Source organism: Gymnoscopelus microlampas (assembly GCF_963454915.1).
Source record: "Gymnoscopelus microlampas genome assembly, chromosome: 22".
Classification (NCBI taxonomy): Eukaryota; Metazoa; Chordata; class Actinopteri; order Myctophiformes; family Myctophidae; genus Gymnoscopelus; species Gymnoscopelus microlampas.
The window spans coordinates 7,686,581-7,707,961 of record NC_139959.1 but is presented as its reverse complement, the minus strand read 5'-3'; the positions used below and the strand labels follow the sequence as shown (position 1 = coordinate 7,707,961).

The window sequence follows — 21,381 nt, the reverse complement described above, 5'->3', positions numbered from 1 at the left end:
GAAGATGTCATTCCAAGGATAGGTTTGGGCGATGATGTTGCTGGTGTTGATGCAGCGTCGAGCTCTCTCTTTGTGCCTCTGTCAGCCATGATGCTTAACCACAAAGTGAGTGACAGGCCAGCCCCCAGAGAGACCTGGGGGCCTGAGGTGAGTCGGATCTGCCCTTGACCCTGTCTAGCTCTGTTTTGTCCAGCAAATCAAACTCAGTCAAATAGGCCAGGTATAACATGACGGCACAGATGCATTTCAAGAAAACAATGTATCGTTAAGAAACGATGTAATCGCTGTCACAAGCGTCATGAAGGTGTCTGAGAAGAGGTAGTCTCGCGTAGCCAGACCCCACAGAAAATGAAAAACAGCGACCTCTGCTTTTCTGATATTCTGTGGAGTCTGGCAGGAGTATAATGTTAGACTAGAGCGCAGGGAAACACCGGTTTCATGTCTGCCTATAGCGCATCACTTCCGGTTGGTGCGACCATGTTTTCATTCCCACTAACAATATTTCTACACGGAACACTAACACCACTTCTCCCAGAGAACATGGATGGTTTTGGTTATAAGCCCACTTGTTTCTATGATGAAAGAGTAATTTAAAATGTGAATATCTTTCCGTGGTTTTGTCCGCTCCGAGGACGCTATTGTTAAATTAGTTTCGGCTAGTTTCGAGGGGGGGAGGGTGGATCATGGTGGATGGACACGTGAATCCCGCCCACTACATTTGATTGGGTAAAGCGCGGCCCACTTCCTGATCTGAAGGCACGCCCACTTGTAGCCAATGCGCACTGGTTAGGACGAACCGCTCCGACAGATTCCACCGCAGGTCGGAATCTGTTCTTGAGAGATTAGAGAAGAGGAAATCAATAAGAATTTTCATTTGTACTATTGTTGAGTAAAAAAGAGAGAGAGAAATAAGTATGAATAACACAACTCTTTATGACACTTGTTAAAAGTTGGTCTAATTCATTTACATAATAAGTACTTGTTTCAGGATTGTCTCATAACATTGTTGAATTAGTTTATATTATATGTTTATGTTTTTTTTATATTGGCATCACTGTGAAAAATATCTTAGTCTATCCGGGCACAGATGCTAAACACTTGAATATGACCTGACATTTCAGACAGTGTATTATGCATTATGGGATTTAGACTGTATAGTTTGTAAGCATGCCTAAACATAATTAACGTAATTATTGCAATTACCTATGAGCCATAAAAAATAAGTGAATTTATGGAATGGCATACTTACTTAGTCTTCGTCCCAAGTGGGACATAAGGCTTCGGCGATCTGCCTCCATCGGGACCTGTCTTGTGCTGCATAGAATAGCATGATAAAGAATATTACTTATGAATTAGAAATTGTATAAATGTATTGATGAACTAAAAGAAAACCTGTAAGACAAGGAGATGAGATGGCGCACTGCACATGATGGTTGCTCAAACTCAACCCTCAACAAGGTAGATAGATGAAGTTAGAGATTAACAAAATCTGTGAGATTCTGGTTGGTTTCAATTAGTATCTATTACTGTGCTGCTGAGTGAAGAACATCATCTTCCACTGGTCAGAACCATTACATCAGCTGTTGTGACCTTCTCTTTCTACAAAATCACCTTGAAAGGTGTCACAGGTGTTTGGGCTGTGTTCTGTTGCTTGCTATCTGTTACCTGATACAAAGTAATTTCACCAGTACTTTATATTTGGTGTAATCCACTAAGTAATGGGTTGGATTGAAAAACAACTGCTGCAACTTTCATCTAAAGAGGGATTTAAACCAGTGAATAAAACCAGTTCCTGTTGTTTTCAATGTCGTGTGACAATAGCCTTTGTCGCCTGCCTCTGATCTGTCCATCACTAACCGAATGCGATAGCGTAGAGCTACCGGTTGAAGTGATTTCAGACAACTTGGTGATGTTTACCATGCCATATCACATTATCATTCATTGCCTTTGAAGAACACGAATGTCCACTCTTTAGAGAAAGTATATATCGTACACGGAGGGGGAAAAATAACATTTCCTCATTTTTCTTCTGAGTTCCTGGAGCAAACAAAAAGATACTTGATTGAAAATTCAGGCAACTTTTCTATTTAATTTATTTTTTAACAAGGTTCACTCAAACACGGTGTGTGAAATGAGAGTTGCCTGAGTGTGACTTTTCCAGGAAGCATCCGCTTGCTATTGTCTGGCCAGTCAACTTCTGCAGGCCCCAGCGCCCTGACTTCCATACATGAGAGATCAAGGGTTACCAAGGTGCTATTGAGAAAGGAGCGCTCGGTGTGAGAGAGGACAAACTAGACCACAAAATCCTCATTTCCTTTGCATGTTAGGTGACCTGGTGGGGTTTCAGACAGGGTCACTGACACATCCACTGGGATTGATGTTTGCTCCGTCATTGTTCGCATGAAAACGGTTGCTCCTGTGTATGAATGGTATCTGCTCCCTATATGCAGCTGTTAAGTTTTGAATTTGGCCAAAAGAAGCTTGTACCAGTCTGTGCGGCCAGTGCTATACAGGGGCAGCTAATGTAGAAAAAGGTGAAAGTGGTTCTGTCTCTGCTCTCATCTTTGCCGAAAACGTTCAGTCACTGAGCCACAGCATTAACTTGTATTCTAACAAGATTAAAATATATTCGTCCTGGGGATTAGCATAGTTAGGTGTCCTCTTGGCTCTCTTTCTCCTGCACTGGTGCGATGACAGTGGGCTTTGATCTACGTTGCGAGGCAAGAGTCCTGGCCTGGACCTAGCCATTCGAGTGCCAAGTGTGAAATTGGCCTGATGTCATCCCCATTCTCTACCTTTTACATCTTTCACCACTTTAATTATGTTTCCGCCACAAAGCCCAGGCACCTCTGAGCAGATTCCACTCAGTCCGTAGGAAGCGTTTTAGAAACTGGGGGTAAATGACACAGTAGGGGTACGGGGGGGCGAAGGGGTATAGGAGAGGTCATAGCAGGATGGACCTTTTGTGTTTCAACATAGACACTGATACTTCTGTGATCTGTTTAGCTTTCCTCTCACTTACATCTTACACTGGGGTGGACTTTGCACTTTTTGGAAAGTTGTAGGTCTACTAGAATCAAATTCTAACCATCCTTGGGATTGACTCTTTCTGCATGCATAATGTTTGATGGATTCGTCTTAGATCTCTCAACTGGTGTCTTATTCTGTGAAATTCTGTCCAAAAGGCTACAACTCGAGAATGGTGCTATATATGGTAAAATAATACAACACAGATGTCTTTTGTACTCGATGGCCCAGATTTATAAAGTTTAAACTATAAGAGTAAAATATAAGAACCCTGAACGAGGGGGGACGTCCCAAATCACTTGACCATATGACCCTCACAGAGATTTGAGAGTTAAAATGTTCTCAGATAAGCCTGTCTTATTTTTTGGGAGAATTTGCTCACATGGCCTTGCCCTAGACCTTTATCCATTGTTTTCCACATTATTCTTACAATAAAAACTTTTGGGAACTTTTCAGTCAATTTTGATGAAGGCTGCTCTTGGCAATTTGAATGAAGGTACAAATCCACAGGGCATTGTGTATGTGCATGAATCTGGCTATATGTACTGTGTGTGTGTGTGTGTGTGTGGGGGGGGGGGGGGGGGGGGCGCTATGAAATCCAGAGTGTTAGTGTGTAGGCAGACCCTTATGAGCCCATTCTCAGAGTGAAATTAACACTCTGGATTTTGCAGTATGCATGTTAGGTAGGAATGAGTAAATTCAGAGTGGAGATTGGTGTGTGTGTGTGTGTGTGTGTGTGTGTGTGTGTGTGTGTGTGTGTGTGTGTGTGTGTGTGTGTGTGTGTGTGTGTGTGTGTGTGTGTGTGTGTGTGTGTGTGTGTGTGTGTGTGTGTGTGTGTGTGTGTGTGTGTGTGTGCGCGTGTGTGCGAGTGCGTGTGCATACGCGTGTGTGTGTGAGTGAGTGAGAGAAGGAAGGAGAGAGAGAGAGAGAGAGAGAGAGAGAGAGCGTGAGTTGGTGGGTGAGAAAGCTGTGTGTGGAGAATGGGTTACTAAGGGGCGGGGGGAAACCAGCCACCTGCAGCCATGACAGGCTCTGACCTTCATTGCGCTCTTTCTCTTCTCCCTCCTTCCCTCCCTCCCTCCCTCCCTCCCTCCCTCCCTCCCTCTTTCTCCCCTACTCTCTCATTCTCGCCTTTCGTTATCCATTCCTGCCTCGTGATAGAAGCACAGGCTCTTTTCAGGAGCAGTAAGGGAGACTGGCCGTCTTGAAGACAACCCTATCCCCTCTAATGCTAGTCACTGGCCGTTAGACATGGCGTTTGAAGACTAGCGGCGCAAGTATGGAAATGCAGATAAGGCATTGTGGAAGGAACATGCCTGGGAATTGTTCGAGGCTTCCCCTCGTATATACTGTTGTGCTACAATTGCAAATACTTTTAAATCTGAAAACCTGTGAAACTGATAAATGTGATCCTCACCGCCCCATACTATGTATTGTGTGGGTGTTTGTATTTAAAGGTTTGCCATGGGCCATTTACTGATGTTTGTGATTATGTTTGTGTTGAGTATGACATCAAACAACCCTGATGTAAAACTTGTTCAGCAAGATGCATAGTTTTCTGATGTATTTTTCATTTAATAATAATAATAATAATAATAATAATAATGTGTGGTTCTGTATTTTGACATAATTTTAAGAGCTCATTAGTGCATACTTTATCAGTTTGGCCTGTTATTTGTTTTATGTTCTGCCTCTGTTGACAAGGTGCCATGGGTGCCTTGATCTTGAATGACATGAAGATGCTGTAAAACAATGTGTGTATAATCTTCAAAGTTTATTTACTTTTCTTTTCCAGTTTTTTCAGGAGGCAGTTAATTACACAATTAATACATTATACAAAGTATGTACATTTATACCAAAGAATACTTCCAACATAAAATAAAAATAGCATTGTATCTTACAACTCTGTGTTGTAATTTTATTTAAACATGTTCATATAGATAGATATACGCGCTGATGAGTAAATTCATAATGTCATACCAGCAGTTTTCATAAAGGCAATAAACTTGAATAGTCTGCATTTGAAGTAATACTGCTTCTCTGATTCGGCACAGTTCTGTTTCATAAAAAGTTCACTCTTGAACTTTAAGGCAAAGTGTGTTCTGTTTGGTGGATTTTTAATTCATACACACTTTTTGCAGATGCACAACAAAACACTTTGAAAGGCAAAAGTCCACAATTTGGTATGGATACAGTCTATAACATATCTCCATCATACTTTCTGTCAACAAAGACCAGAGTTTATAAACACAGTTATTTGCCCAAGTACAACAAATTGCAGCTTTCATGCAAAGGCCCCATAAACTATTTTCATTCACAAAAAAAGAAGTTATTGCAAGATAAACAAGCAGTGTAAACACCTCAGATAGCTACTCTAAAGCAACACTGGTCATTGGATAGATTTTTTTTCTCAATATAATCTATATAAATACACATATGAAGTCTTTTCAACAACGATAAGAGATTTCCAACATTTGTAATACAGCCACTAACTGATTTGCCATCTTTTATGATATATGGATATGTAATAAAATGTATATAGAGACAGATTTAATAAGAACGTCCCAAATCCTGCTTTTGACACAAAGTAGCCAAGAATGCGCTATAAGCGTGGTCGTCATTGTCAATATGCTACACATTTGTTTCTTGATCACTTCATGGGCAGCATTAAATCGTCCAAAATATTTAGCTACAAAAGAAATTACTTATATTGCTCTTTAAAAAATAGCTGCACTGACGCATTGGTTTGACGTTTGAAGACGCACATCTTGAAAGGAAATTATCTTTGTTTAGATGCTATGATGAGACAACCACATACAAATAAGCTATAGGCCAGTTAGCATTTTTGTTATGACGTAAAAAACAAACAAAAAAACATCGCTACCTCTCGGTCACTTAGGCCTATACATGATATTATAAACTGCTTCTGTGGATTAAAAAACATTCATCAAAATTCAAATCCTGTCAAATTAGATCTGCAACTGACACTCAAACCCCCTTGCTATATGTCCATTTTTACACCAAACACTAATAAAACCAATAACCATGGAAATAAAAATCTTGTTAGCATTTATTGAAATTCACAGTTGCCTGGATGCAGCAGAAAATATTCTTTGGACTTTAAGCAAGTTAACTTCACTGACAGATCTAAAACGTCAGTTGAATGGAGAATGAAGATGAATGATGTGTATAATAAGCATTTATACTTCCTGGAGAAGAAAAAAAAACATACAGTGAAAACATACCTTTATACAACATATTTTTTTATAGACATGATATTGCAGAAATATCTATATATTTTTTTTCATCAATTTATGCTGGTATACTCTATACGGATACAGAATAGGGGGGCACTAGGGACATCTGGGCACCTCGATGTAAAATTGGCTATTTTGTCCAAAACGTTAGAAATGGTTTTAAGTAATGTAAAGTATACATGAAAGTGACTGGATATACTGGTTTTGTAGCAATTGTTGCAATTGTAGAAATATTAGACCTTAATTGTCGAATGTTTAAGCATGTTCTAATCATGTATACTTTACTTAACTTAAAAACATTTTCCGAATATTTAATTTTTTTACATTTTGAGAAAAAAAATGCCATTTTAACACCGAGGTGCCCACTCTTCCTTGGTGCCCACCTACCCTGTTACCCTCTATACACTGGCCCTTTTTTTCAATGAAATTATTGCATTGTAGGCTTGATAAGATTTGTCTCCTTGTCGTCGAACTCAATCGCTGTCTGATTTGTCGTCTTTCGACGTGGTGGCGTGATTGTATAGTCCCTGTGCCATCAGGTGCAAGGCCAGTGTGTTCTTAGTGCCGCTGGCCTTCTTGATCTTGGCCCGCTTGTTCTGGAACCAGATCTTGATCTGAGATTCGTTAAGGCCGAGTTCTTGAGCCAGGCTCTGCCGCCGCTGCTCCGTCAAGTAGCGGTTCGTCTGGAACTCGGTTTTAAGTCTCTGGAGCTGCTCTGCTGTGAAGGCCGTCCGTGGTCGCTTGTCCTCCTTGTTGTTGTTGTTGTTGTTGTTGTTGTTGTTGTTGTTGTTGCTGCTGCTGCTGCTGCTGCTGGCTGATTTCTTCTTTGGTTTTCGAGATCTTGGCCCTGTGTTTTGAGAAAAACACACAATTTTTCAGCACCAATTAATATTTCGATGAATTGAATATCAGGACCCCAATGGAAACAAGCCATAGTGCTTTCTTGGGTTTAATCCTTCTAGCATCCTTTTCTATAGAACTGTACTTTCTGTGTTTTTTTTGCAAACTGTTAATAAAGTGTTCGTTCAATCAAGCAATCAATCAATCAATCAATCAATCAAACAAACAAACGCATAACCAAAAAAAATGAAAAATAGGACACCCTTCAGCTAAGGTAGCTATCTCTTAGCTATCTCTTAACCTAAAATAACATCCAGTGGTTATAACATTTTCCCATTGACTTACAAGCTATTAAATCAGGCATCACGGGTTAGCCAAAATGTCATGGCTTGATTTGATATATCGTTCCAATAGTGAACAAATGGAAAAAGAAGAATGTTTGTGAAACATTTTCACGTCCACTGCAAGAATGAAGACAATACGAGTCATGACTCCCTCTTCTATCTCTCTCTCTCCCCGAGTCCCCCCTCTCTCACATTCTCTCTCACATTCTCTCTCTCTCTCTCTCTCTCTCTCTCTCTCTCCCCCCCCCCTCCCCTTCCCTTTCTGTCACACTCAAATGCATACGTCTACTAGACAATATTAACCCTTATTTGCAGATTAGCTTGCATCAATGCAACTATTGTTGACAGCTTAAGAAGTGTTTTTGCCAGCTATAAAGTTGGTAGGCTACCAGTGAGTTTACATAGCCTTTATATACAACAAGAATTTGTTGTATATATAGTCACTCAGATGGGTTAAAAAAATGAATTGAATTTGATCAGTGGGCAATTATACATTCATTTTCCATCCACACCGAGGCCGAGCCAATTGCGATTTGGTAAAGGTGGACCTTCCACTCCATGCATTTGTTATTTCAACGCAAAATATCTGGAAATGCATAAAGATATGTAGATATGTAGATTTGAGAGATAAACCATGTAAGCGATTATTCCTATACATCAGCACATTTGTTGCCAGAAACTGCCTACGAGTAGCCATAAATGTTCTGGCGTGTTGCATAATGCATGAGAACATACCGTACTATGGATATAGGCTACATTCAAAACAATCTATTTAAAACACAAGCATAACATTGTACCGCTTGCACAAAATAAATGGTTGTATATTTTATCTAAAATAAAGATGTGATATGTGAACGCACGAGCTGTTCTCACACGGCAGCTAAATATTAAAGGCCCACAAACAACACTATGACATATGGGGCCCTCCATTGTCAAATCAGATGCATATTTAATTAATCCCAAACAAAACTATACCGCTTCAAGAATAGGCTCTTTCGGAAAATAGATAAGAAACCGTCAACACCAAATATTATTTGACATGTTTAACAGTTCTCCGCGTGACCGTTCAACCAGGATATTAATGTGTGCGACAATGCTCGGACCCATAGCCATGCAAGTAGCCTGCCTATTTATTAATAACTTTGTCGGAAAGATGTATGATGAATCCTTTCTTTAAACTTGATCACATTTGTTTCCCCTGCATGTAGGCCTATATTTGTAAATAAAACAATTTGAGGAGATGATGTCGCACACAATGTAGCCAACATTAAACTCACAATTGTAAAGTGCTGTTATACCGATAGCTCAAAACTATTGTAGCTATACACATCTCCCAAAAGTACGGCCTGTTTGTTAGGCTGGTGCTATAGCTACTCCTGTATCATGTTTGACATACAAAGACTAAAATATGTTTTCTGTTCGCAGTCTGTCATACACTTTGCGCTTTGCACTTTAGCAATTAAAATCATACTTTTGGCAAAACCCCATCAACGAAATGTGTATTTTCGATTAATTTAACACACAGGACCCCAATGGAAACAAGCCATAGAGCTTTCTTGAGTTTAATCCTATTTAGCATCCCTTTGTATAGAACTGTACTTTTTTTCTGTGCTTTTTTTTTTGCAAACTGCTAAATAAAGTATTCAATCAATCAAACAAACATTTTTTTTGTGCCATTAATATTGTCGGCGTTGAGCAAGTGCAACACGTCTCGCGCTGCTCTACTCTGCGAACTCGGTCAAGGCATTCTGGGTCAGTGTTACGGGCTATTTCAGGATAAGGCTCCCTATAAGAAATAGTATGCATGCATGGTCTAAAAACCTACCTGACGAAGGCCTGTCCGAGTATCTGGTGCAGTACACCCACGCTGGCCAGAGCATAGGCGGTTTGGCTGATGATGGGTTGGTGCTGGCTTGGGAACTGTCTGAGTCTGAACTTAGGCACTGATCTCCGTTCTCCCCGCGGGGTTTCAGGGAGTCTTGGCTGGGTGGTGATGCTGGCTTCTTCGCGGCGGTGACCGCATGCGGGGTGGAGGTTCCCTCCGTGCTGCCCACCGGCTCCGTCCGAGGTGCCGCGGGGCTGTGATTCTCTCCGGACGCCGACAAACTACCGTTCTCCTCGTGGCTTGCATCTTTTTTCCGGCCGAAGTCCGGTCGTAAAATGTTATCGATGAAGAAATTGGTGACTCGATGGGGGATCTGCTGCAGGTTTCCAGGTGCTTGCAAAAGGGGAAGAAGGATGTCTCTGTTGATGGACTCATCCGCTGACTCCTGCCGCTCCACGTCTCTGATGCTGGGATCATTTTCTTCCATACTGATTCACTTTAACCCCTTTATCGCTCCCCTCCTGCAATAAAATTCGCGAAGAACTTTAAAGGAAACGAACTTAAAAATAAAAAATAATATGTACGAGTTTTAAAAAAATAAATGGGGGAAAAAAACTCAAATACTGCTGAGTGCATTGGACACCATGCGAACCCTTGCAGCAGTGTCCTTTGAGAAAAACATTGTTTTTTTGTCATATATTCCCACCAAATCTTGGCTATATCTGCATGGTGTCAAATAGAGCAATACACCATTTTTCATTTGCGCATCCAATTTAGGGCTATCCGTTTGCACTGTGATCAATAACAGTGGCTAAACTAAACTAAGGGTAAATAAAGAGAGGCTTCTAACTGATCCTGAAATACTCTCACTCTGGAGTTTTGTTCTTATTTTCAATACGAGCCCCCGAGTGACGTCGCCACCGCGATCCCAGACACGTGCCTTTGACCAATGATGCTGGCGAAACGTAACCACGTGACAGTGACTCGAGCGCTATCGACAAACGCTCTGCCTCGCCTTACTAAAGGGAAAGAGTCCCTGAAATACATCGCTGAGAGAGAATGCCTAACCGTAAGCCCCGTTTCTGGACTGTGGACTCATTCTCTCACACACACACACACACACACACACACACACACACACACACACACACACACACACACACACACACACACACACACACACACACACACACACACACACTATATGTATGTGTATGTACAGTGTATATATATATATATATACATGCACGCACGCACGCACGCACGCACGCACGCACGCACACACACACACACACACACACACACACACACACACACACACACACACACACACACACACACACAATTGATTATATATATAGGCTACTGCCTATATCTATAGCACAAACCTCTATTCATTGGTGTCTGCTGTTGACAAATATATATATATATATATATATATATATATATATATATATATATATATATATATATATATATATATATATATGTATATGTGTGTGTGTGTGTGTGTGTGTGTGTGTGTGTGTGTGTGTGCCAGGATAGTGTGTGTGTGTGTGTGTGTGTGTGTGTGTGTGTGTGTGTGTGTGTGTGTGTGTGTGTGTGTGTGTGTGTGTGTGTGTGTGTGTGTGTGTGTGTGTGTGTGTGTGTGTGTGTGTGTGTGTGTGTGTGTGTGTGTGTGTGTGTGTATGCCAGGATAAAGTAGATATGGTATAATAATAAATGAACAATCTGCCACTATAGTCCTGCAGGTCATTATATCATGTACAAGGTTTACTCACATGTGCACCTTAATCAAGGTTAAGGTTACATGCAACCTTTACATTGTTGACTGAATGAGGCTATACCCCGATTGTGATCACAATAATTCCATTTAACAACAAGATGTAGCCTAGTTCCCCAATGCAATTTGTTGGACGGCCTATCTGGCGCATCAATGATAGTCTGTTCTTTAAAAAAAAAAAGGCTTAATTGAGATTTGTGCATATGAAATGCTGTAACGAGTTATGAGTCTTCTCATTATGACTTCAAATGTTCCAGGGGTGCATATTATAAACGGACATGAGTTGTACTTGGTGTGTTCTTTTTCGATCTGTACCAAATCTCTTTGCCAAAAAATAGTCGATCTACAAGCAGGCCTTGTGAGCTTGTAGATCGGTTATTTTTTTGCCTTGTTGTGAGCTTGTATATCGGCTATTTGTGGCAAACGTTCCCCCCAGAACAGGGATGCCGGCGTTCAAGTGGATAAGGAAGGGAATCTCTTGATTGCCTGTCGTGACGCTGCGGTCTAACAAGAATTGGGTCCATATCCCTTTAAAGGAAATCAGTGATGCAAACAAACTGTTTGGAGCAGCAGGGCTGCTCAGGAAACTGAGTCCCGCCAAAGACAAAACTTTGAGCAACTTCTGCTGACCAACACCAAGTCTGTATTTCTCTGTGCTTTCTCTGTGCAGTAGCCTATTATTGTTAACTCTTTCCTCTTCGATCGGCCGGGCAGCAGCATGAATGCAAAATGGCATCAAGGAATTAAACCAGGCCAAGAGTGAGTGAGAATCATCTGTGAGCAATTCATTGACGAAGTCAGTTATTTCGTATATCATATGTCTGTTTTGTGTTATGAATGTTGCTAAAGGTTGGTATATAGGCTGATAACAGTTGTTTTCATTGTTTATTTTCTCTGTGTAAACTGATATTCCATCTTCTATAGCCTACCTATAGCCTACTTAATTGCCATCATTAGGCTAATTTGTGATGTTTTATCCGGCCTGCCTGTTGTGAAGCTGGTGTGGGATAACACAGGAGTGTTGGGTGGGTGGATACCGTGAAAATTAGGTTTGCGTAAATATGCTGCTGCTCAAAACAACACTTTTGCACTAGGAAATCCAAATAAGACCACACTTTCCCGACTGCCTCGTCTGCCTGGGCACGTTATTGTGCTGCAAATATATATATATATATATATATATATATATATATATATATATATATATATATATATATATATATATATATATATATATATATATATATATATATGTATACAGTTATAGGCCTATGTTTAACCTTTCACTATTACCAACTTATTAGACCTAATATTCAAACAAACTGCAAACCGATTATGAAGCGACATCATTGCGCAGACTATTTTTATACTTATATATATATATATATACTCGTATATATGTTTTGTCTAAAACGGTTACAAACAGCTCTGCTTATCATACAAAACAAAGGTATATTATAGAGCATTAGTCATTTCCTACAATCGGCGCACATCTTTTGGTTTAATTTCACTATACCTTTCCATCCCCATGCATCGACTGTTGAAGTGAAAGTAATTAGACAGGCCACTCTCACGCTGGGTTTGTTTCTCACTGGTGAGGGGATGCCCAGATTATAGGCAGCAGACAATAGTAACCCAGACAGGCCGCTCTACCGCCTGGGCTTGGCCTCTCACCTCCCTCCGCTCTGCACAGTGAGCCACAGCAACATAGGCAAGTCTGGAGGAAATGACACCGTTTTTTTTTTTGTTTTTTTTAATAATCAGAGCCTATATGGATATCCATATAGCTTTAGAGCAGTGGTTCCCAAACCTTTTAGCTCAAGACCCAAACGAGAAATTAGACGTTTGCCCGGGACCCATAGTGAAAATAGCAGATGGACAAGCTCACAGTGCCGGCACTGTATGCCTGTGCTGTGCTGTGCTACTCCTTAAAAGTTTCTTTCTTTCTTTCATATTCTTTTGAAAAATGTTTTTAGATTTTCCTTGTTTTTCTCTATTTTTTTTCCATTCATGTTTTGAAATAGTAATTTTAGAAAATTACAAAAAATATATATTTACTCGCGACCCATAAAAAGGTGTCCGCGACCCACAAATGGGTCCCGAACCAGTGTTTGGGAACCAGTGGCTTGGAGCTACATGTCGCGTTCATGGGCTCATATTTAGTATTGTCCACTCATATTGGAGATGCTTCTTTTACGCAGCTGTGTAAAAACAGTAAATGGCCGATGTTTGATTATAGTTTGTGTGTTCATTTTTCATTAGTCGAGCACTTTGGCACACTTTGCAATGTTGCATATATAGGGAAGTTGCTAACTCTTGCTTGTTAAATTGTACATGGAAATGTCTACTACTACTGCAGTTAACTTGTTCTGTCCTATTAAGGTTAACGTGGTTCTGTATTTTATATAATATAGGATAATATTTAGTTCCTGCGAAATTGTCTATCTAAAAATCTATCTATCTATCTATCTATCTATCTATCTATCTATCTATCTATCTATCTATCTATCTATCTATCTATCTATCTATCTATCTATCTATCTATCTATCTATACGCCGGCCGCACGCGCGCGCGTGCACACACACACACACACACACACACACACACACACACACACACACACACACACACACACACACACACACACACACACATATATATATATATATATATATATATATATATATATATATATATATATATATATATATATAATTTTAACATTTGTAGGCTATTCTATCTTGACTTATTGACCTTTTATTAGCCATGTAGCCTGTAAGGAAACTTGCCTATGAGGTTATACAGCAAATGTCTATAGCTCTCTGGATTGGCTCACTGCTGAAAAGACATGCATTCACAATATGTTATATGATTCAATGCATATGACGTCAGAACTCTCCTTGGTGTAGAGCAGTGGTTCACAACCTGTCGGTCCCCACATGATTTTGGGGAGGGTCCCCAGGTGACAGTGAAGTAACAATTTAGGACTATTAAGACCTTTTTAATACCTAAACATTACAGCATCAAAAGTAATCAACAAACTATACTAAAAAATATGGTCAAACATTGGCCAAAATGTTAAATAATGTAATAAAGAGTCAAAACATTTGAAAATAGCCCATCTACAAGCTTGTAGATCTGCTATTTTCATAATATTTATCTGGGGGGCCCCCCATTTCAAATATGATTATTTTGGGCGGTCACAGCCTGAAAAGAACCGGTGTAGAGAAGAGAAGCTTTCACGTGCCTCGTCTTTTGCCAGAATATGGATTGGTACGTCGAATTTGTTTTTAAAGCGACCTCTTGCCCATGCATTTCGCGCTTGCAACCCTACGCCCAACATATGGATTCAAACATCCAAAATAATGACTTTTCTAGTGACTGAACCTATTGGAGTTCGTGCGGTCATGTTCAGGCCTACACCTATTAAATGAAGAGGGCGTTTTTCTTCTTCTTTTTTTTGTAATAAACTGGTTATTAACAATTGTATGTGTCCCTAAGTCTGCACCTCCAAACAGTTGCCAGACATTTATCAGCCAAGATTTTAGGATTCGTCTAATAACGATTCGTTATTTACTAACACACAATCCCCGAATCATCCATATTTGTATTAAATTAGTCGCCTATTTTAAAACTTATGTCATAATTATGAACTTTAGCAGTTGAAGAAATGTACTATTATTTGAAATTAACAACTGTAAAATGTGTATATGAATGTGTTTTTCAGGAATTATTTAGGCCTATCAATTACGCAAGTCTGTCAAGTTGAAGGGTAAAAAGTGAGGTATTTGGCATGTCTGGCACGCCATTTTGTCCGTTTTGCTTGAATTCATGTACTTAAAAAAAGGAATCCATCGTTCAATCTACATGCATTTTGGAAATAATTAAATAAATACAATATATTTTTTTTCATTTGCAAAATCTGCATCACCCTAACTTCGTAGCCTACATTTTAAAATGTTATCCATGCCTATGGTTCGACTGGCCTCCAACAACACTGCATAATATAGCATATAGACCTTGCATCTTCCTGCTGTTACTATATAAAAACGCGTAAAAAGCGCTGTATTGCGCATGTGCACGTCCTTGAAACCAGGGGTCTTCAACAGGGGGTCCGAGACCCCTAGGGGATCCTCACTCCTCACTCAGAGTTACTACAAGGGGGGCCGCCAAATCCCTATTCTGATGGGAACATTAGCCAAAAAATAGCAGATCTCCAAGCCTACAACGCCTGGCAGACAAGATCTGCTATTTTCGACAAAGAGGTTTGGTGTAGAGGGGAAAAAAGAGCAGACCAAGTAGCCTACAAGTTTTCGAAGCATTGAGGGTTTAAGTGGTTAACTGTCTGAAAGTGCACATTAACATGAATCCAACACAACGTACACAAGTAAGCTATGAAATCTATAAAGTTGAATCTGCAACACAATTCTTTCTCTCAGCTAAAGGGGTCCTTTGGCCTGGAAAACGTTGAAGACCCCTGTCTTAACCTATTTTTCCTTTTCCTTCTGTAGCTATTTCCTCGGTAGGATTGTCTCAGACGTCACGAGGACTCAGCACCGTGGAATGAGCCGCTACTACAAAAGGTGACGCGCATGCAGAGAGAGAAGGATTTGTGAATGGACGCCGTGATCTGTCTGTGCCAGCTCACAGATCATAGGGCTGTGGGACTGCATGCTGCAGATGTGCCCCACTCACCCCCCACCTCCGGTCACCCCCCCCCCCCCCAAATGAATGGGTCACATAACATCTTCGGACAAAATCCAGCCAGCTTCCTGTGCTTTTGAAAAACGCGAAAAAAGAACGTCTGGAGACATTTGATGATTTTTGTATAATTTTTTTTTGTGCTTTTGTGCCATTGTTTGGAAGCTGCCCCTTTAGTCCAGACTCAGTGCATGGCGTTGATATGGGGGGTGGGGGGGATGCTTTCCTCTGACCTCAGTGTTATGTCGAAGAGTTGAGATGTGACTCTAAAAGCAATATACTGAAACAAACGCATTATACTAGACTACTACTATAGCATGATATAAATCAAGGTGCAGAGTTTTTGTTGGCAGAAAAAAAGCTTGGCATTTAGTGTAGCCTATACTGTGTGACACAATTTGGTTGTGCTGGGTTGCGTTATTGGTTTTAATAACCCTAATCCGTCTGATCGGTCTGGCGAAGATAAGTCTCATTTGAATTGGAATTGTTCTTCAGTTGCATAGGTCCTATATGGAGTTTACCCCCCAACACAATTAAGGCCGATACAACTTTTGAAAGCAGCTTTGAGCTATCAACTTATCAGCAAACACTTTTTCAACTGTTAATATAAGGACTAATATAACCTATAGGCATGTCCTCCCCTTAGCAGATCAGTATCATACAGAACAGGCATATAAGATAATCATAAGATAATCAGCATCACATTGTTTTGAAGAATTCATACGGATAGCCTTGTTTTTGTTTAAGGTTACAGTGTGGCTGTTTGTGGGTAATTAACGATGAACGTCTGAACGTTTTCTACGTGTAGCTTTATTACGTTTTATTTAGAAAATAACCACATCATCCGTTCGGTTTGAGAATGTTCCGAGCACTTTCTACTTTTAGATTTAGCCTGTAGGTAATATTTAATAGGAAAAAAGTTTTGCTGGCAAAGTTTAGCTCCATGGTTTGCTCTACTTAGGATCCACCCACAATTCCAATGTCATAAAGTAGGCTTTACGATCATGCAGTTAACCGTAAAATGATTTAATAATAGCCTAATAATAATAATAATAATTTTGTGTCATGGTGTAGGTGTTTTATATTTTTTTAAACAGGGGTCTCAACCTTATACTCCTTTCTTCTCAGAAAGGTTCCTTTTGAGACAATTAGGCATATTAGATCATATAAGTATTCAATTTCTTCTCACACTTTAAATCTATGGCAAAATAATCCACGTCAATTTTTCAATCCACATCCGTCTAATGCCTGTGAAACCTGAATACAATTTTAGATAAAAGAGCGAGAATTGGCAAACATTGGCAAAGGGAACTGGTTTGATTCTTATAAAGTTCCTGCTCCTATATAGGACATCCATACTGCCTACCGCTAAGTCTATATGCATCCCTACTCCACATCAGTAGCGAAATCGTTTAAAATGTCATACATTTCATTAGCCTATAATGATCTTATTACATCGGACAATTACCACACACACACAAAGGAGTGGAATTATTTCTGGTTGGTTCCTTATGTTTGTCACTAAACAAACATTATGAATTCACTCTGATTTCCAATACTAAAAGTTACATGAACGGATGGATTGCCTTTAATTTTCGTTTTGAAAAAATACATAAATGCACAACTTATTTTATACAGGATCAGTGCGTGCATGGTGTTGAGCCTTGAACCCTTTACATATATAGACTATTCAGGGGTCTTCAGCAGGGGGTCCGGGGTCCTCAGAGCTACTATAGGGGGTCCGCCAAATCTGTGTGTGATAAGATGTTTATTTTTGCATTAACCACTTGAACCCTAGCATCCCTATTCTGAGGGGAACATTAGCCGAAAATACCAGATCTACAAACTCACAAAGCCACTTAGAGGTTTGGTGTAGGGGGGAAAGAGGAGCGAATCAAGCACTAATAATTTAAGGTTTAAGTGCTTAAATGTCTGAAATGAACAAAAAAAAACTAAATTTACACAACACTGATGATAGTCAATGAAGGTATCTATATGAAATATATGAAAAAGTTTAATCTGCAGCACAATTGTAAACAATGAAGTGGGGGTCCCTGCGTCATCTCTCTCTCAGCTAAGGGGTCCTTGGTCTTAAAAAAACGTTGAAGACCCCTGCTATACACTGTTAACATCCCAGCAGCTTATCCAGGCCTATAGCCTATACATACACCTATTCATGTAATGAACAGCAAAGGGCGCACAGGTTGTCCAGCTGGTCAGGCAGACCTTTCACGTGTCACGACGTCTTACTTGTCACAGTAAAGAATGAATGCATGCACGTGGTGCCTATTTCCGTATGGTTAATGGGTTTAGATTCCCAGTCATACAGAACAAATACCATAGGAGGGGGGCACATTTATGAATAACTGGCACTGGAAATCAGCTCCTAAATAGGCTATAGACCCCGTCGGGATACAAAAAAAGACAGCAATGTAAAGTCAAAATGTATTAAGGCAGTGGTTCTCAACCTGTGGGACGGAACTCCCAGGTGGGTCGCCACATGATTTTTTTGGGGCGGGGGTCCCCAGATGACAGTGATGATTAGCTATATTTTCACAATCTGTGGAACAGAGTCAAACAGTAAATGTAGCCTAATGCAACTCCTAATTCCAAGTGCTTGTCCGGGTGGGGGGTCCCCAGTTCAAATATGATTATGTTGGGGGGTCCCAGTTCAAATATTATTCTTTTTGGGGATCGCAGCCTGAAAAGGTTGAGAGCCACTGTGTTAAGGTACTGGTAGCTATAAACGCTATATCTTCACTGGGAAGCAACAGGCGTGCATGTTCCCAACTCTGCAGCGTTGGGGAACATACCGTCTCCATTATGCCGACGCGGTCGAACTCGGAAAGTCACTTGTGCGTCAAAATGTCATCTGAGCCGGCCGGCCTCCTACATAAGTCATTAGCCTGATGGGCCTAAGTGACAAATTCCCGACATATCCGCCGCTGGGGGTAAAAACAATTCAGGTGGACCGGGTGAAAGGTGCTCCGTGGCACATGCGCTTTCATGAGATTCCATGCACTATTTCGGCAAGTTAAATGGGAGAAGACCTGATGCCACACAAGAAGAGGGGTCGAATAACTACTTATATGACCGACCCCCCATCACCTATTATTAAAGTTGCAAGCTGGACCTAAATTGTTTCTCAAATGTGGAAACCTTCACTGACTGCCCCCCCCCCCCCCCCCAAACCCGCCCCAAGCAAAAGCCTGATCTAGAAAACTTGTGCTAGTGTTTCTTGCGCACTTGCGTCATTATAACGATAATGTAGCCTATTCTAATTTTGAAGTATATTGGAAAGTTTCACTAAATTAATTACTTTGACCTATATTCTGAAATCAGTAAATTAATGCAACACTGTAGGCCTACCTTAAAGATAAAACACCCATGCCTAAATTGAAATCGAATGACTCATATAATGAATGAACATATAACTCTTCCAGGAAGAGAAGTCTCTCATGGGATGCTTAGCATTTTCTCTCGTGTGGCAAGTGCTTTCCACCTGTCTCTCTCCACTTGTGCTGTCCCCTCATAAATGAGCACGGAGCCTCGGACAGGTGCATGAGGTTGGGTATGTGACCCTGAGAAGCATCCATGGTTACCATAGAGGCACACCGGACAACTTCAGGGTCACCAAGTTGAACGGGTCACCGGCCGCCGGAGAGGTTTGATAATGTTAATAGGCTATAGCTACTATCGACTAATGTGGGCTAATAAAAGCCCACTTGGTGACTTTGATGCACATCAAAGCTCATTAAAGCACACTCATGATTTGTGAAATGCTTCAATTGGCTCTTAGGCCATCGATCAGGCGCTGTGGGTTTGTTTGTTTGTTTGTTTGTTAGTTACAGCCGTTAGTTTGTGGATACGGTGGTGCTATAGGCTGGTAGGCCACCTTCGTTAGAAGTTCACATGTTATAGCAGACAAATTCTGCCGTTGTAATTAGCTGTAGCCTACAGGGAGGCAACTATTGTGTAGCCTACTGTAGCAGCAAGGTCAACAGGTGGCAAGGTTTGTTTTCGACTGTTTAGCAACAAATAGACCTTTGGATCCAATACGATTCAAGATATTTGTTATTTGCCATTTTTACGATATTGGCCTTCTGGAATTCTTGAGCATAGCTCCCTGAGTCAGATTCTAAAGTACAAAGAGGCAAGAGATAAGCGCCAGGGCTGGGCCTATTTTTGACTGCAGGATTTGGGCTATTTGGGCTATATTATTACCGTATTAAACATTGGCAATTCTTTACTAACACGCCTGTGCAGTTCTTCCCTTGTCTAGCCCTATAGTACCAGGTCTTAAATGGGAGTCATTCTAATACCAGAAAATTATTGGCACGTAGACACTGGAGATTTTTGATGGAGAATATAATGCGTCACATTCTATTTCTGTAGGGAAAAAAAATGAAGAAAAGCAGAAACAGAAATGCAAGATTCGAAACGAACGCAGAAACAGACCTATGATTTGATTTAAACCTTTGGCTAGGCCGCCTACTGCATGCATTAATCACCTAATCATCTAAACTTTGGCATATATTTTAAAACAGGATGCATAATTTTGTTGTTTTGCCTCAGAGGGTGGATTACGCGTGGCAAAGGCACGAGCCACGACTTGATTTATTCCATTAACCTTTATTTGGTTATTATAACCCTGGTCGCCTTTACAGAGCCTAAATCCGGACTGTAAAATGTGCTGGGTGTGTTTAATTTCAGTTGGAAAGGATTTGTTTGGATAGGATGCATAATGTGTGCCATCACCTGCAGGTTTATGCTGTCATTGTGTCCAGCTCAGTAAGCTCAGCTGCTGTCTTTACTCTGTTAAGTAAAATATATCAACCATGTATATATATATATTTATATTTTTTTCAATCTATTATTATTGTTGTTATCATCATCATCATCATCATCATCATCATTTTGTATCAGCCTCTTTGACCCATGCTACTTGCATGGCACTAGACTGAAATGGCACTGCACCTGCTAAATGCCTTAATTGTAATTGTTCAATGTGTGTGTATGCATGTTTTTATTTTTATTTTTATTTTGATGAATTAAATGTCATGATTGTTTCTCACAGTATACTGCAGGGGTTTCTCAAAAGCGGTTCCAGGCAGGGAGTTGCGGCAGTCATTAAAAAGATCTCCAAATGAGAGATAGTTTAATTTCACAATGAGGGTTGCTGTTAACATTGCCACAAGTTACATTTCATTACTCGTCTTATTTTCTGACTTGAAAACTTAATAATTTGGACACTCAGGCAAAATCTTATCAGGATCTGTCCCTGGCACGTTCTAGGGCATTAACACATGGACATGGAATAACCTGCTGTTAAATTAGGCTGGCTCCACAGCTGCCTTGTTTACGAGTTACACTTGAGCAATGGGCAGCATTGGGCACACTGACCACCAAAAAGCCAACAGCAGATCTGCTTAAATCACTGAATGAGCAAATGAAGAAACAGTCTGAATGGATCAGTTCACACCCTGACAAGGATATGGAGAGAAGGCATAGAACATCCAAAGACTGCAATTTGAAAGGGATTTCTGAGAGGTAATTTGAGCTAAAATGGAGTCCATTTCTGACCCACTCGCTCCGACCCCCAT

The 21,381-nt window shown here is 40.4% G+C and overlaps 1 protein-coding gene across 1 annotated transcript; it reads right to left on the bottom strand.

The window, feature by feature from the left end:
* Nucleotides 1-6,757: 6,757 nt before the first annotated feature.
* Nucleotides 6,758-9,780, bottom strand: en2a (engrailed homeobox 2a; the record flags this gene model as incomplete). The annotated part of the gene is made up of 2 exons (XM_084048435.1): nt 6,758-7,131; nt 9,294-9,780. 2 exons carry the CDS (start codon nt 9,778-9,780, stop codon nt 6,758-6,760), a joined length of 861 nt encoding a protein of 286 aa, XP_083904561.1.
* Nucleotides 9,781-21,381: the final 11,601 nt, after the last annotated feature.